Raw genomic sequence first — 14,743 nt, forward strand, 5'->3', positions numbered from 1 at the left:
GCCACTTCCCAGCAAATTAGGGACACTGTTGCTCCTGGGGTATCGGCGAGGACCATTCGCAACCGTCTCCATGAAGCTGGGCTACGGTACCGCACACCGTTAGGCCGTCTTCCGCTCGCGCCCCAACATCTTGCAGCCCGCCTCCAGTGGTGTCGCGACAGGCGTGAATGGAGGGACGAATGGAGACGTGTCGTCTTCAGCGATGAGAGTCGCTTCTGCCTTGGTGCCAATGATGGTCGTATGCGTGTTTGGCGCCGTGCAGGTGAGCGCCACAATCAGGACTGCATACGACCGAGGCACACGGGGCCAACACCCGGCATCATGGTGTGGGGAGCGATCTCCTACATTGGCCGTACACCACTGGTGATCGTCGAGGGGACACTGAATAGTGCACGGTACATCCAAACCGTCATCGAACCCATCGTTCTACCATTCCTAGACCGGCAAGGGAACTTGCTGTTCCAACAGGACAATGCACGTCCGCATGTATCCCGTGCCACCCAACGTGCTCTAGAAGGTGTAGGTCAACTACCCTGGCCAGCAAGATCTCCGGGTCTGTCCCCCATTGAGCATGTTTGGGACTGGATGAAGCGTCGTCTCACGCGGTCTGCACGTCCAGCACGAACGCTGGTCCAACTGAGGCGCCAGGTGGAAATGGCATGGCAAGCCGTTCCACAGGACTACATCCAGCATCTCTACGATCGTCTCCATGGGAGAATAGCAGCCTGCATTGCTGCGAAAGGTGGATAAACACTGTACTAGTGCCGACATTGTGCATGCTCTGTTGCCTGTGTCTATGTGCCTGTGGTTCTGTCAGTGTGATCATGTGATGTATCTGACCCCAGGAATGTGTCAATAAAGTTTCCCCTTCCTGGGACAATGAATTCACGGTGTTCTTATTTCAATTTCCAGGAGTGTAAGAAATGATGCGTTTATAAGTTTCACCAGAATGAAAAATGCTTCCATCGTACCACAAAATGAGGAATATGTCCTGAGCAGAGTAAAGGATATAAAAGAAGAGCACTAGCTTTCCGACTTATCTGGCATCTTGAAAGACATTTAATTCGAAACGTCTTGACTTATCCTCGCTTTTTTACTTGTTAGTATTGGTACTCAGGTAATGTAATGCAATGCACCTTATCAAATAAAGTAACGTGACACACGATGTCATGTCGTATAGAGTGACATAATGCTATCATGTCAGCCGGCCGCGGTGGTCTAGCGCTTCTCGGCGCGCAGTCCAGAACCGCGCGACTTCTACGGTCGCAGGTTCGAAACCTGTCTCGGTCATGGATGTGTGTGATGTCCTTAGGTTAGTTAGGTTTAAGTAGTTCTAAGTTCTAGGGGACTGATGACCACAGTAGTTAAGTCCCATAGTGCTCAGAGCCATTTGAACCATTTTTTTTGCTATCATGTCATCCAAAATGGCATTTTTCATGTCGTGCAATACGACACAAAGTATCACTAAAGTTTCGGATGCAGCCATAGCCACTGTAGGATACTTTCTATCACAGATGCACCCGTTCTGCGTCACTTCCTATTGTAGATGTATCCCAGTTTCTAGAAGTACATACATTTGTGTGTATTTGTTCTGACACCAGTCGCCATACGTGTAACAGGCGGTGGGTTTGGGGGAAAATTGGTCACCTTGGGGAAAAAATCAAACCCCACCCCATCCAGAAAATCAAGAAATTCTTCTAGCGTCCCCCCCCCCCCAAACACACACAGGAAAAAGTCCGCCGCGAGAAATTTCATCCCCCCGCAAAACTTTTTAAGATGTTACGTGACCGGACGGAGTGGCCGAGCGGTTCTAGGCGCTACAAGCGCAGGTTCGAATCCTGCCTCGGGCATGGATGTGTGTGATGTCCTTAGGTTAGTTAGGTTTAAGTAGTTCTAAGTTCTAGGGGACTGATGGCCTCAGCAGTTAAGTGCTCAGAGCCATTTGAACCATTTGATGTTACGTGTGTGTTATTCACCACGTGATATTATACAGTAAATTGTTTATTAGGCCTGGAGATGTAAAAATCATTATTTTTTCAAACCCATAGGTGAGGCTAATGCTTATTACAAAGTGTATTCGTAAAAATGTTTTGAGCCTATTTTTCTTAAATTGACAAAGGAGTAAAATTTTTTCGTTTCGACCATTTTGATTTTTTCAAAGAAACTGAAGTACAGTTATCTTTTCAACGCTATACACATATGTAAAGTATATAACAGTTATAAAAATTCGGTATTTATAACACCTGACAATTATTTAGCGTAAAATAGAATTACTAAGACATTAAACAATGTGTGGCTCCATCTGAAGGACAAGTATTGTTTATTTTCTATTTACATATACATCGCACATCCCCGTCTCCTGCGTCCGCGTGGGCTGATTGTCGGCCGCTGGTATAGCTGGCCACGCGGAATATAAAAGGCTTGTTTCTGGCCGTCAGGCGACACGCTGTCAACAACTGTGAAGGGAGCATTTTTCATTCTGGTTCCAAACTTCTACGCCTCCACAATTCTCACATTAGATCGCCGTAGCTTGGCAACCGTTGTACATTTTTGTTGAGAAGGGCGAAGACTGATCTGGTTGAGGTTCCTTTATTGACTTTCGGACCATATTAGTTATATCGTGGCAACGGATAAGGATTTCACAAAACAACACTGATTACATGTGTTCATCTGCCTTCTTCCAAAATTTAAACCGATTCGCAAAAACATTGAAGTGGTACGCACGTACTTGTACACCACACAGTCAGCTACCGCTGAGTGTTTTAAAAAAAAAACGCAGAAATGAAGCTTCAGTTGCGCCAAGTGCTTTAGCATATGGATGACTGTGCACTGACCTTCACGTCCTCGTACCTATTGTTCTTTGCATTCGACTTCACCTGCCTTGTGCCAGTCGCAGTTGCAACCGTTTCCGCCAGTAGCTAGTGGTGAGACTGCTTAGAGACGACCCGAGCATACGAACCCTCAGCGTAGGTGGGCGGCCGCGGCGTGTTCTCCGGGTCGACGGGCTGGACTCGTAGCGCCGCCTCGGCGTCCTGCAGCGCCAGCTGCGGCTGCCCCAGCAGCAGGTAGCACTTGCTGCGCGCCACCAGGGCGCCCTTGTCCTCCGGCCGAAGCTCCAGCGCCTGCAACCCAGGGACAGCTGACAGGCGCTGCCTTCTCGTTCGTCGGCCTTTTCAGTATCACTGGCGGCTACAAATGTAACAGGGAACGCGTGGTTAGAGAATGACAATATGTTGCACTAAAATGAGGTACTGAAGTATGCGATACCACTGACGTCTCAATGCAAGATATCTCCCACATGAACTTTAAGGGAAAACTACAGTTCACAAGATTTTGGCGTCTCACGCAATTACTGAAGACTGCAGAAACTGCTATCGACTGTAGTTAGCGACTGATGCGGGGTGCTAGGATGTCACTTTGGAATAAGAACGTATAATACCTCCGCTGGTGACAAAAAGCACTCCGCCTACCGGGACCATCTGACCGCCGTGTCATCCTCGGTGGAGGATGCTGATAGGAGGGGCGTGGGGTCAGTCGTAAGATGGTATTCTTGACCGAAGCCGCTACTATTCGGTCGAGTAGCTCCTGAATTGGCATCGCGAGGCTGAGTGCACCCCAAAAAATGGCAACAGCGCATGGCGGCCCGGATTGTCACCCATCCAAGTGCCGACCACGCCCGACAGCGTTTAACTTTGGTGATCTCACGGGAACCGGTGTATCCTCTGCGCAAGGCCGTTGCTCTCCACTGGTGACAGCATACTTGATTCAATAATTTCGTATCGTAACTTGCGTGTTTTGAAAGTAGACCATTTCAAAGCCATGTCACATTGTAGCTTTATAAAAACAAGTCATTCTTTGTTTATTTTTTACAGTTAAACATCACATGATGATGAATCGGCAGTTAATGCCTTCATCAGCTCCAAGTTGCTGCACAAAGGCTGTAATTTCGCTTATTCATCGTTCTGTAGTGGTAATGTACGTTTACTTACCAGGTTTAAAATTAGCTAGCTCATCTCTCTCTCTCTCTCTCTCTCTCTCTCTCTCGGGTGAGAGTTGTCATTGACAATAATTTAGCGTGAAACACTTAAATTCGAATAAATGTTCAAAACACGTTGATTATCTGATAAAGCAAACTTCCACTCATAAGCATAGAAAAGAGTGATACACTTGTAATGGAATTAAAAAGTAATTTCGTCTCAGCCACCTACAAATCACAAAAGACAATTTACAGGCTAGTTATTTTAGGACGCTTCTTTCCCAAAAAATCAATTGAAATACATCTCTTACATCAAAATTACGATTTTCGTCATTTTATTACAGCCAAATTTACCAGTACCTACGCGGTTTCGAGAGATCCTCAATGTGTTGGTGTTTTGAAAAAGCATTTTTTCATTGGAAATTAGATAAATAAGCTACTTGTTTAATTTGTTTGCTAGAAAGGCTACCCCTTCTTAGTAATTACAGACCACACCCGAAACTGGTTTCAGAGTTTCTAAAAATAAGTTCATTTTTTATATACACCTTAAGGAACACTGTTGAATACATACGGTATTGACATACAACTTTTTCAGTCAGATTCGGAGTTAATTCTTGCCAACACATTAATCTTTACCTTATCCGCAGCCCATTGCACATGAATGTAGAACATTACACATTTATAAACGACGTGACTTCGAGGTTAACATACCCTGCAGCAAAGAAAATATGTAGCTTCCAGTTCTCTCTACTTCAGATGAGTGTTATTGTTTTTAACGCCTTGCGTGTTTTTAGCCTAACGGTCACGAAAGTCCACAGACGGGGCCTTTGGTCTTCGATTTAGCGTGTGACGTCAAAATGACGTCACGTTTGCACGAAGCCTTGTGAACTGCAGGTTACCAGAACTTGAAGAGTGCAAGTTCCCCTCCATTGTCCATGGCCATATTATATCGTCGACATCACCCTTTTCTGTTACAGTCAGTCAGCGAGGGCATTACCGAAAGAGCATCAGTTCTGTTACAGGGCTAAAAATATTTAATTTTTGGCAGGGAAAGAAGTTGCGCACCCTATTAAGTCAGTTCACCTTGTCCAACGTCTTTCCAGATTTTACATTTTATTCCTCCAGAAAATGTAAATTTCGTATGACATTCTTGGCCTGAGAACCACGCAGTGCATTCAGAGACCTAGGCGGAAAGAGTGTTCTATCTCCGTGCACTTGGGCTCATTTTCTTCCAGATATGTTAGAGTTGTGTCATATGTGTGGAGCTTAAGAAGGAAGAAATGAAGACCAGTGTATAAAGTACCGTGGACAATGACGTCATTAGACACGGAGTAGAAGCTCAGAGTAGGAAAGGATGAGGAAGGAAATCGGCCGTGCCCTTCCAAAGCAATCATCCCGACGTTTGCCTTGCCTTAATCGATTTAGAAAATTCACGGAAAACCTAAATCTGGATGGTCGTACGGTGATTTGAGTCGTCTTCCTGATGTATACGAGTTGGAGAAGTATAAGGGAATGTAAAGAGTGTGTGTATAGTGTATTGTTATCTTGGTGTTGTATGATGATGGTGATCACGATGATGATGATGAAAGGAGTGAGAGGCTGTAACCTGGTTTCGGCACATAGCCCACTCCTCTCGAAAGGCACCAAGAAGACCTCGAGCTCAACGTCCCCTTCCGATGCACAGATCATTATCAACGTCACGTCACATCTCTTCACGGGGCACTGAGGAAAGATTTGGAATTTAACCAGGACACTGGGCAAGAATGATTATCAGAAACTTAACACCACCACCTCTCCTTTTCTTTCCCACCAAATACTGGTAGGCGAAAACTTCATCCATCACAATGATTTGAGCAAGCTTACCCTAGAGCCTAGGGCCGCCACAAAAGCGTGGGTTAGTGACCTCAGCTACGGAGGCCGATACCTACGGTGTTATTCTCGAAGGACTGTAAGGTACTTACATACCACTGCCATGAATTTCACTTGACTCGGAATGTTTTTTAGACACTAAATTCATTAGATGTTGAATGGTTGGGAGGTTGGGAGCAAGAGGGTGCCAAATCTGCTGAACGAGAAGAAGTCCCCTCCTTTTCCCTGAAGGCAGAGTCGCCTCATTGAGAGCTCCGTTGTCCTGCTTAAATAAGTTTTTTTTTTCCTGGAATCTGGGTCTTCTGTAATGTGTCTTTTCGTCCAGTTTCTCCCGAAGATTGACATAGTTTTCTTCAGTTATTCTTTTTTCTTTGCAAAGTAATCAGTAACAAGAATTAGCGACTTTTCTGACAGATGAAACAACTATAGCTGTCTTTATGCTGAATCATTGGCATCCACCTACAGTTGAATCATTAAGAGAAATACCGGCGTGATTGAAAACATCGTCTCATTTCTACAGCTACAAATGAACCTGAATAATCCTTATAATCTTCATCATCTTTCGATAAATATGTGTTGATAATAAACAATTATAGAAATGCAAAAATATGGTGTGGTATGGTATTGCAGAAAATCCATTTGAGCATATACAGTGTGGTGCAAATAAAAGTAGCCAGGAGATTTTGAGACCATTTGTGGCAGCATTAACGGAGAAGGAAAAGACCTACAGTTAGTTCAAACAGGATGGAGCCAGCCGAACCTTGGAGCACATTTACACACTTTTCACGCCTGATAGAGTTGTTGGCAGAGGTCGGTCAGGTCGGCGAGCCCTCAAGTCTGAGGGGTTTCGCAGCAACCCTCACAGTCTTCAAGAACTGCAGCAGAACATTTTAGATGATATTGTAGCAATTCCAGCATTCTGGCTTCGATCCGCCTTCAGTAACTTGCTGACCATGGCTCAGAAGTGCCAAGAGATGAATGAGGGTCACTTTCATCATCTGATATAGTCAGGCTAGTATTGTATTTCCTTTTCTCTGCAGTGTTTCCTTGTACCCTGAAACTCTGTTCTCCGGGTCACTTTTATCTGCCCCACTCTGTACAAGACGACTGCTTTGAAGCGATATATCAATGAAATTTTATTTACTTCATCGCGAAACGCACACCTGTATAAGATCACCTCTGTGCTGGGAAGATATTTTTTCCATATCTTAAGATGGAAAGGAGAAATGAATTGTGTTGCATCATCACTTTTAGTCTCACTTGCCGTGATCTGCAAAAACCCCACTATCGGTTAATTAGAATCAAGCCGTGTGCTCATTGTTCGACCAAGACTCCATCTCCCTTCGTTACCTATCTTGTAACGCGAATCATCATTCCAAAAGATTTATGGTGTTAACAAAAACAGAACAGCTTGAGAACTGTGAGGGTGGAGGTCCCTCCGGGATTTCGGGCTATTGCGGAGCTATAGGTGGGTTGGCAGGAATTAGTGATTCTGTGATCGAATCCTAAAGGTGGAAGAGTCAAAATGACAAACAAATTGACAGCCAGTACAGCAATGAGGATGTGGCAGTAAGGTAGTAGAAGCACTATAGGAGTGAATACCTTGAACACGTGTTGAGAATATGAATTCGTTGGACAGTGCTCATAGAACTTTCAGGAACGAATGCAACAGGAATGAATATTTCCTGGAAAGCAGAACTCTACATTTTTATTGATGAAGACGTATCACTAAAAGTTAAATAAGAATCCGGCGTTAGAGAAGGTAATATGTTAGGACAATTACTATTCTTCGTATACAGACAGGATCAAGTACGAGTACTTACGAACCTATAGTTGAGCTGTGTCAAAGCTATTATTGCGTAACGCTTGCACTGAGACAGGAAATCGTCACATTGTATAACAGCTACGAGCTTAAGCTGCTACCACAAAATGTAAATCATTTATGTCAATATAAAACTAAATATTTATTTTAGATTATTGGTTCTAAATCTCAATGCTTAAGTTAATATCACCTATATTATATAAGTCCACCAAGAATACAGTAGCATATGATACAAGAGATTTGATCCTATAACTGAAAACGGCGCTGATTTCAGCAGCCACTGTACGAACAGTAAGAGTGCTAATGCATTTTAACTGACTCTGTTGCTGTCGGTCATCCGTCCGGTCATCACAATTGGCCGCACATTTCCTCTTAACGCGGTATTTTGTCAGCAGGTGGCACAGATACGACGGGTTGTGAGATGCCAGCCAGCATGTGCTTTTTTTGGATGAGTGCAGATTTCTGACAGACTCTTCCACTTCACTTTCTATAATAACACGTACGTAGAAGGATCTATACTGACAGGTGTGAGAAAGTGATATTTCAAGCCACCAGCATACTATGTTTATTGAAATAAATTTTAATATCTGGTTTATTACAATCACGAATCCCAGTTACTCTAAAATCAGTAATAACAGATTTTTTTCCAAAATTACGATAAAGTGGTAAGTGAAGGGGTAAGGTGAATTTATTATACAGATGCAATTTTTGGAAGACCTACGGTAGGCGAAGATTCATTTACAAAATCCTAAGCTAATGTAATATACCCTTGAAGTGAGTCCCATAAAATGAGTCGATCAGTTTCTGCGTGGTGTTCGTCAGCCTAGGACTCTTACAAAGAACAAGTGGGGTTGAGGTAAGACTCAAATAACAGCAGTGTGATTGACCACCAGTTCGTTTCATCAGTGCGAGTGCCTAAAAAACATGCGCGACAAACTGCAGTAGCACAGGCCACGAGAAATTTTTTATTGGGAAGAGCCAATCTCCCAAAATCCTGAGTGTCCGAACTCCAGTGTTACTCAAACAATGTAATACATATTCCATTACACATCCCGCCTAATGACATCAACGTTAAACTGGATTAGTGTTCTCGCACAATATCCGCGTGTGGAGAAGTAGGGGACAAAATAATTCTGGTACGCTGGATACCTTACACTATATATAATGTAGCACATTGCTGAGCACAGATATACATTGATGAGCCGAAACCTAAAGATAACAACCCATTGCGGGATTTACTGTCGCCTGGCGGTGTTGCGGGGACGTGAAGCGGTAAGGAAAGTGTATTAGCAGAGCAGAGACGAATGAGCAATCAATCTAGCGTTGATATTTGTCCTCAATGGAAAAACATACTGACATAAGTGACTTTAAGAAATGGCAGATTGCTACCGCCCGGAGACTGGGTACGATCACGCCGGACTCGGCGAAGCTGGACCGCTATTCGCGTGCTACTTTCATAAGCGTCTACAGAATGTGGTTGGAGGACATTGAAACCACTAATAGACGAAGTGTCGAACCTCCGCAGCTCAGCACAAAATGTAAGGCTGGAGACGTGACCGCCCTGTAAAGCGGGATAGATGGCCATCTGTGGCAGATCTGTCGTCAAGGTACAACAATGGTGCAGACTCAAGTGTTTCAGAGCACACAATTCAGCGAACATCAGTAAGCAGGGGTCTCCGCAGCAGACGACCTCCACGTGATCCCATGATGATGAAATGGAAATAAGCGTTTGGAGTCATTGGCCGGGAGGCCCCTTACGGGGCAGGTCCGGCTGCCTTGGTGCAGGTCTTATTACATTCGGCGCCGCATTGGGCGATCTGCCCGCTGGATGGGTGGATGGGGATGAAATGATGATAACACAACACCCAGTGTTGTGGGGGGGGGGGGGGAGGGGCTGAAGGTATCTTCCAACAGGATAACCACCCATGTTACAAGGCCAGAGTCGTTCTTCAGTAGTTTGACGAGCATGGCAGCGAACTCATGCAGATGTTTTTGGATACCTAATTCACCTGATATGGACCCGATGGAACACATCTTGGACCCTATGGGGAGCGAGCTTCCATTCGCAAACCACTGGACGCTAATTTATGAAAACTGTGTGAGCTGAGCCTAGAAATCTGCTGCAAATATCAACAGAAACCAAACAAGGACTGTAGGACTCGTGCCATGTAGAATCGCTGCTCAGCTGCTTTACAAATGTGGACCAAAATTATATAAAAAATAGCACTGATTGACTGTTCCGTCGGTTTTTGGTAAAACATTTTGTACATTATTAATGAAACACACAAAAGACCGTGTAATATTCTATGATATTTATTATTTGTTACACGAACAGGTTTTCGGCTTTACGTCATCATCAGGTACAGAGGTAAGTACGTGGTACAGTGAAATTTTGGTGCATCGAAGATTTTAAACTAGTAAATAAATGTGTAGAGAACCTCTATTGCCAGAGATGAAAATGTCAGTGTCAGAATAAGAATAAAACAAGCGAGTAAATGCGTCTAAGCTTATTTAACTAAGATAAAAAATGTGACAAATTAACTAATGAACTATAGAAAGATTACAACAGTCGTACATAGAAGAACATAACTGAACAATAAGTTCTGGTGGCATATAGCAAAGATACGGCTGAACAAAATAATCTTGTTTGTAACAGATTATAAACTGAAAACAGATAGGATAAAACAGTGATATAAAGCAGGTGAGTGATGCAGCTGTGGTTATACAAAGCAAAAATTATTTAACACAACAAGAGAAATTATAGTAACGGAAATAGAGGAAATGGACCATGTGAGTAAGAGGGGTAATTCACAACATGGCCTGCATGGGATTATGAGTGGATTTTAGTTTGAAGTGGTGAGTAAGAGAACGCTGTCTGATCATTCAGTACTGGGCTTGGTTGATGAACACGTGTTTATTAATTTCCATAATTTCAAGACTGCCTTTTTGGATGTTATGTAACACTCCATGCTTCACCTTGTAACTATGGCCTTTTTTAAGTAGGTGGTCTGCAGAAGTGGAGCCTCCTTGTCTAAGTTCCCAACTTTGTGGTGCTCCTTGAAATGAGAATATATTGCCCTGCCCGAATGATTTATATAGAATTTGCCACAGTTACGCTACTCTCTTACAAAGCTGGAGTGTTGTCTTTCCCATTGGGCAAAAAGTGTCCAACAGTATTGTGCACATAAAATGTGTTTACATTTAAGCTTTCTGCCTTCATTCAGTGAGACTTTTCCTAAGTATGGAATTGTGCATGATTTATTGTATTCTCGAGGTGGTGGATTAAGGGCAGCGTTGACTCTAGTTTCATTCCCTGTCTACCTGTATCATGAATGTCCGTACGTCCCGCTTCAAAGTCCCTTCACCATTGTCACACTTGGATGGCACACATGACAGTTGGGTTATGTGGCCTGCTTGAAGTTAGGCGGAATCCCTTACCATGAATAAATCGAACGACAACACACATCTCACATTTCGTGAGAGACTTTATGTTCTAGGCTTCTTTACGTAGTCGCTGTGTGTTCAGAAATTAAAAGCGCGACATTGAAAAAAAATTACCCTCGGAGTACATTTCTCACATTGTGACGTTACCACTGGTCGGGTAACGGAGTGTGAGCTGCGAGAGACGTTAAAGGTCAGTGCGACAGTCGAATAAGGCTGGCCCCAAGTAAGGGGATTGACCGGTGGCCCTTTCCTCAGCAGGTCCACGCAGGAGTGGGTGTGCAAGTTGGAGAATACACAGTAGCAACTGCTGTGACTGAATTACAAGCTGGACATTTCACTTTCAGAGAAACCGCTTGATGTTGTTATTGTTGTTGTTGTCTTCAGTCCTGAGGCTGGTTTGATGCAGCTCTCCATGCTACTCTATCCTGTGCAAGTTTCTTCATCTCCCAGTACTTACTGCAACACACATCCTTCTGAATCTGCTTAGTATATTCATCTTTTGGTCTCCCTCTACGATTTTTACCCTCCACGCTGCCCTCCAATGCTAAATTTGTGATCCCTTGATGTCTCAGAACATGTCCTACCAACCGGTCCCTTCTTCTTGTCAAGTTGTGCCACAAACTCCTCTTCTCCCCAATTCCATTCAATACCTCCTCATTAGTTATGTGATCTACCCATCTAAGCTTCAGCATTCTTCTGTAGCACCACATTTCGAAAGCTTCTATTCTCTTCTTGTCCAAACTATTTACCGTCCATGTTTCACTTCCATACATGGCTACACCCCATACAAATACTTCCAGAAACGACTTCCTGACACTTAATTCTATACTCGATGCTAACAAATTTCTCTTCTTCAGAAACGCTTTCCTTGTCATTGCCAGTCTACATTTTATATCCTCTCTACTTCGACCATCATGAGCTATTTTGCTCCCCAAATAGCAAAACTCCTTTACTACTTTAAGTGTCTCATTTCCTAATCTAATTCCCTCAGCATCACCCGACTTAATTAGACTACATTCCACTATCCTCGTTTTGCTTTTGTTGATGTTCATCTTATATCCTCCTTTCAAGACACTGTCCATTCCATTCAACTGCTCTTCCAAGTCCTTTGCTGTCTCTGACAGAATTACAATGTCATCGGCGAACCTAAACGTTTTTATTTCTTCTCCATGGACTTTAATACCTACTCCGAATTTTTCTTTTGTTTCCTTTACTGCTTCCTCAATATACAGATTGAATAACATCGGGGACAGGCTACAACCCTGTCTCACTCCCTTCCCAACCGCTGCTTCCCTTACGTGCCCCTCGACTCTTATAACTGCCATCTGGATTCTGTACAAATTGTACATAGCCTTTCGCTCCCTGTATTTTACCCCTGCCACCATTAGAATTTGATAGATAGTATTCCAGCCAACCTTGTCAAAAGCTTTCTCTAAGTCCACAAATGCTAGAAATGTAGGTCTGCCTTTCCTTAATCTATTTTCTAAGATACGTCGTAGGGTCAGTGTTGCCTCACGTGTTCCAACATTTCTGTGGAATCCAAACTGATCTTCCCCGAGGTCATCTTCTACCAGTTTTTCCATCCTTCTGTAAAGAATTAGCGTTAGTATTTTGCAGCTGTGGCTTATTAAACTGATAGTTAGGTAATTTTCGCATCTGTCAACACCTGCTTCCTTTGGGATTGGAATTATAATATTCTTCTTGAAGTCTGAGGGTATTTCGCCTGTCTCGTACATCTTGCTCACCAGATGGTAGAATTTGTCAGCACCGGCTACCCAAGGCCGTCAGTAGTTACAACGGAATGTTGTCCACTCCTGTGGCCTTGTTTCGACTCAGGTCCTTCAGTGCTCTGTCAAATTCTTCACGCAGTATCGTATCTCCCATTTCATCTTCATCTACATCCTCTTCCATTTCCATAATATGTTCCTCAAGTACATCGCCCTTGTATAGACCCTCTATATACTCCTTCCACCTTTCTGCTTTCCCTTCTTTGCTTAGAACTAGATTTCCATCTGAGCTCTTGGTATTCATACAAGTGGCTCTCTTTTCTCCAAAGGTCTCTTTAATTTTCCTGTAGGCAGTCTTACCCTAGTGAGATAAGCCTCTACATCCTTACATTTGTCCTCTAGCCATCCCTGCTTAGCCATTTTGCACTTCCTGTCGATCTCATTTTTGAGACGTTTGTATTCCCTTTTGCCTGCTTCATTTACTGCGTTTTTATATTTTCTCCTTTCATCAATTAAACTCAATATTTCTTCTGTTACCCAAGGAGTTCTACTAGCCCTCGTCTTTTTACCTACTTGATCCTCTGTTGAATTCACTACTTCATCCCCCAGAGCTACCCATTCTTCTTCTACTGTATTTCTTTCCCCCAGTCCTGTCAATTATTCCCTTATGCTCTCCATGAAACTCTATACAACCTCTGGTTTAGTCAGTTTATCCAGGTCTAATCTCCTTAAATTCCCAACTTTTTGCAGTTTCTTCAGTTTTAATCTACAGTTCATAACCAATAGATTGTGGTCAGAGTCCACATCTGCCCCTGGAAATGTCTTACAATTTAAAACCTGGTTCCTAAATCTCTGTCTTACCATTATATAATCTATCTGATACCTTCTAGTATCTCCAGGATTCTTCCATGTATATAACCTTCTTTTATGATTCTTGAACCAAGTGTTAGCTATGATTAAGTTATGCTCTGTGCAAAATTCTACCAGACGGCCTCCTCTTTCCCCAATCCATATTCACCCATTATGTTTCCTTCGCTCCCTTTTCCTACTCTCGAATTCCAGTCACCCATGACTATTAAATTTTCATCTCCCTTCACTACCTGAATAATTTCTTTTATCTCATCATACATTTCATCAATTTCTTCATCATCTGCAGAGCTAGTTGGCATATAAACTTGTACTACTGTCGTAGGCATGGGCTTCGTGTCCATCTTGGCCACAATAATGCGTTCACTATGCTGTTGGTAGTAGCTTACCGGCATTTCTATTTTTTTATTCATTATTAAACCTACTCCTGCATTACCCCTATTTGATGTTGTATTTATAACCCTGTATTCACCTGACCAAAACTCTTGTTCCTCCTCCCACCGAATTTCACTAATTCCCACTATATCTAACTTCAACCTATCCATTTCCCTTTTTAAATTTTCTCACCTACCTGCCCGATTAAGGGATCTGACATTCCACGCTCCGATCCTTAGAACGCCAGTTTTCTTTCTCCTGATAACGACGTCCTCTTGAGTAGTCCCCGCCCGGAGATCCGAATGGGGGACTATTTTACCTCCGGAATATTTTTTCCAAGAGGACGCCATCATCATTTAACCATACAGTAAAGCTGCATTCCCTCGGGAAAAATTACGGCTGTAGTTTCCCCTTGCTTTCAGTAGTTCGCAGTACCAGCACAGCAAGGCCGTTTTGGTTAGTGTTGCAAGGCCAGATCAGTCAATCATCCAGATTGTTGCTCCTGCAACTACTGAATAGGAGCCACACGTTTGTCTGGCCTCTCAACAGATACCCCTCCGTTGTGGTTGCACCTACTGTACGGCCATCTGTATCGCTGAGGCACGCAAGCCTCCCCACCAACGGCAAGGTCCATGGTTCATGGGGGTAGGAACCGCTTGATAA

The 14,743-nt window shown here is 43.4% G+C and overlaps 1 protein-coding gene across 1 annotated transcript in view; it reads right to left on the bottom strand.

Moving 5' to 3' along the window:
- Positions 1-14,743, bottom strand: part of LOC126456067 (outer dynein arm-docking complex subunit 4-like) — a 402,992-nt gene that overhangs the window by 49,025 nt on the left and 339,224 nt on the right. The window contains exon 3 of the mRNA XM_050091822.1: positions 2,960-3,122. Within this exon, the coding sequence (XP_049947779.1) occupies positions 2,960-3,122 (163 nt within the window). The remainder of the gene's footprint in view (positions 1-2,959; positions 3,123-14,743) is intronic.

The sequence above is a fragment of the Schistocerca serialis genome, chromosome 2, assembly GCF_023864345.2.
Source record: "Schistocerca serialis cubense isolate TAMUIC-IGC-003099 chromosome 2, iqSchSeri2.2, whole genome shotgun sequence".
Classification (NCBI taxonomy): domain Eukaryota; kingdom Metazoa; phylum Arthropoda; class Insecta; order Orthoptera; family Acrididae; genus Schistocerca; species Schistocerca serialis.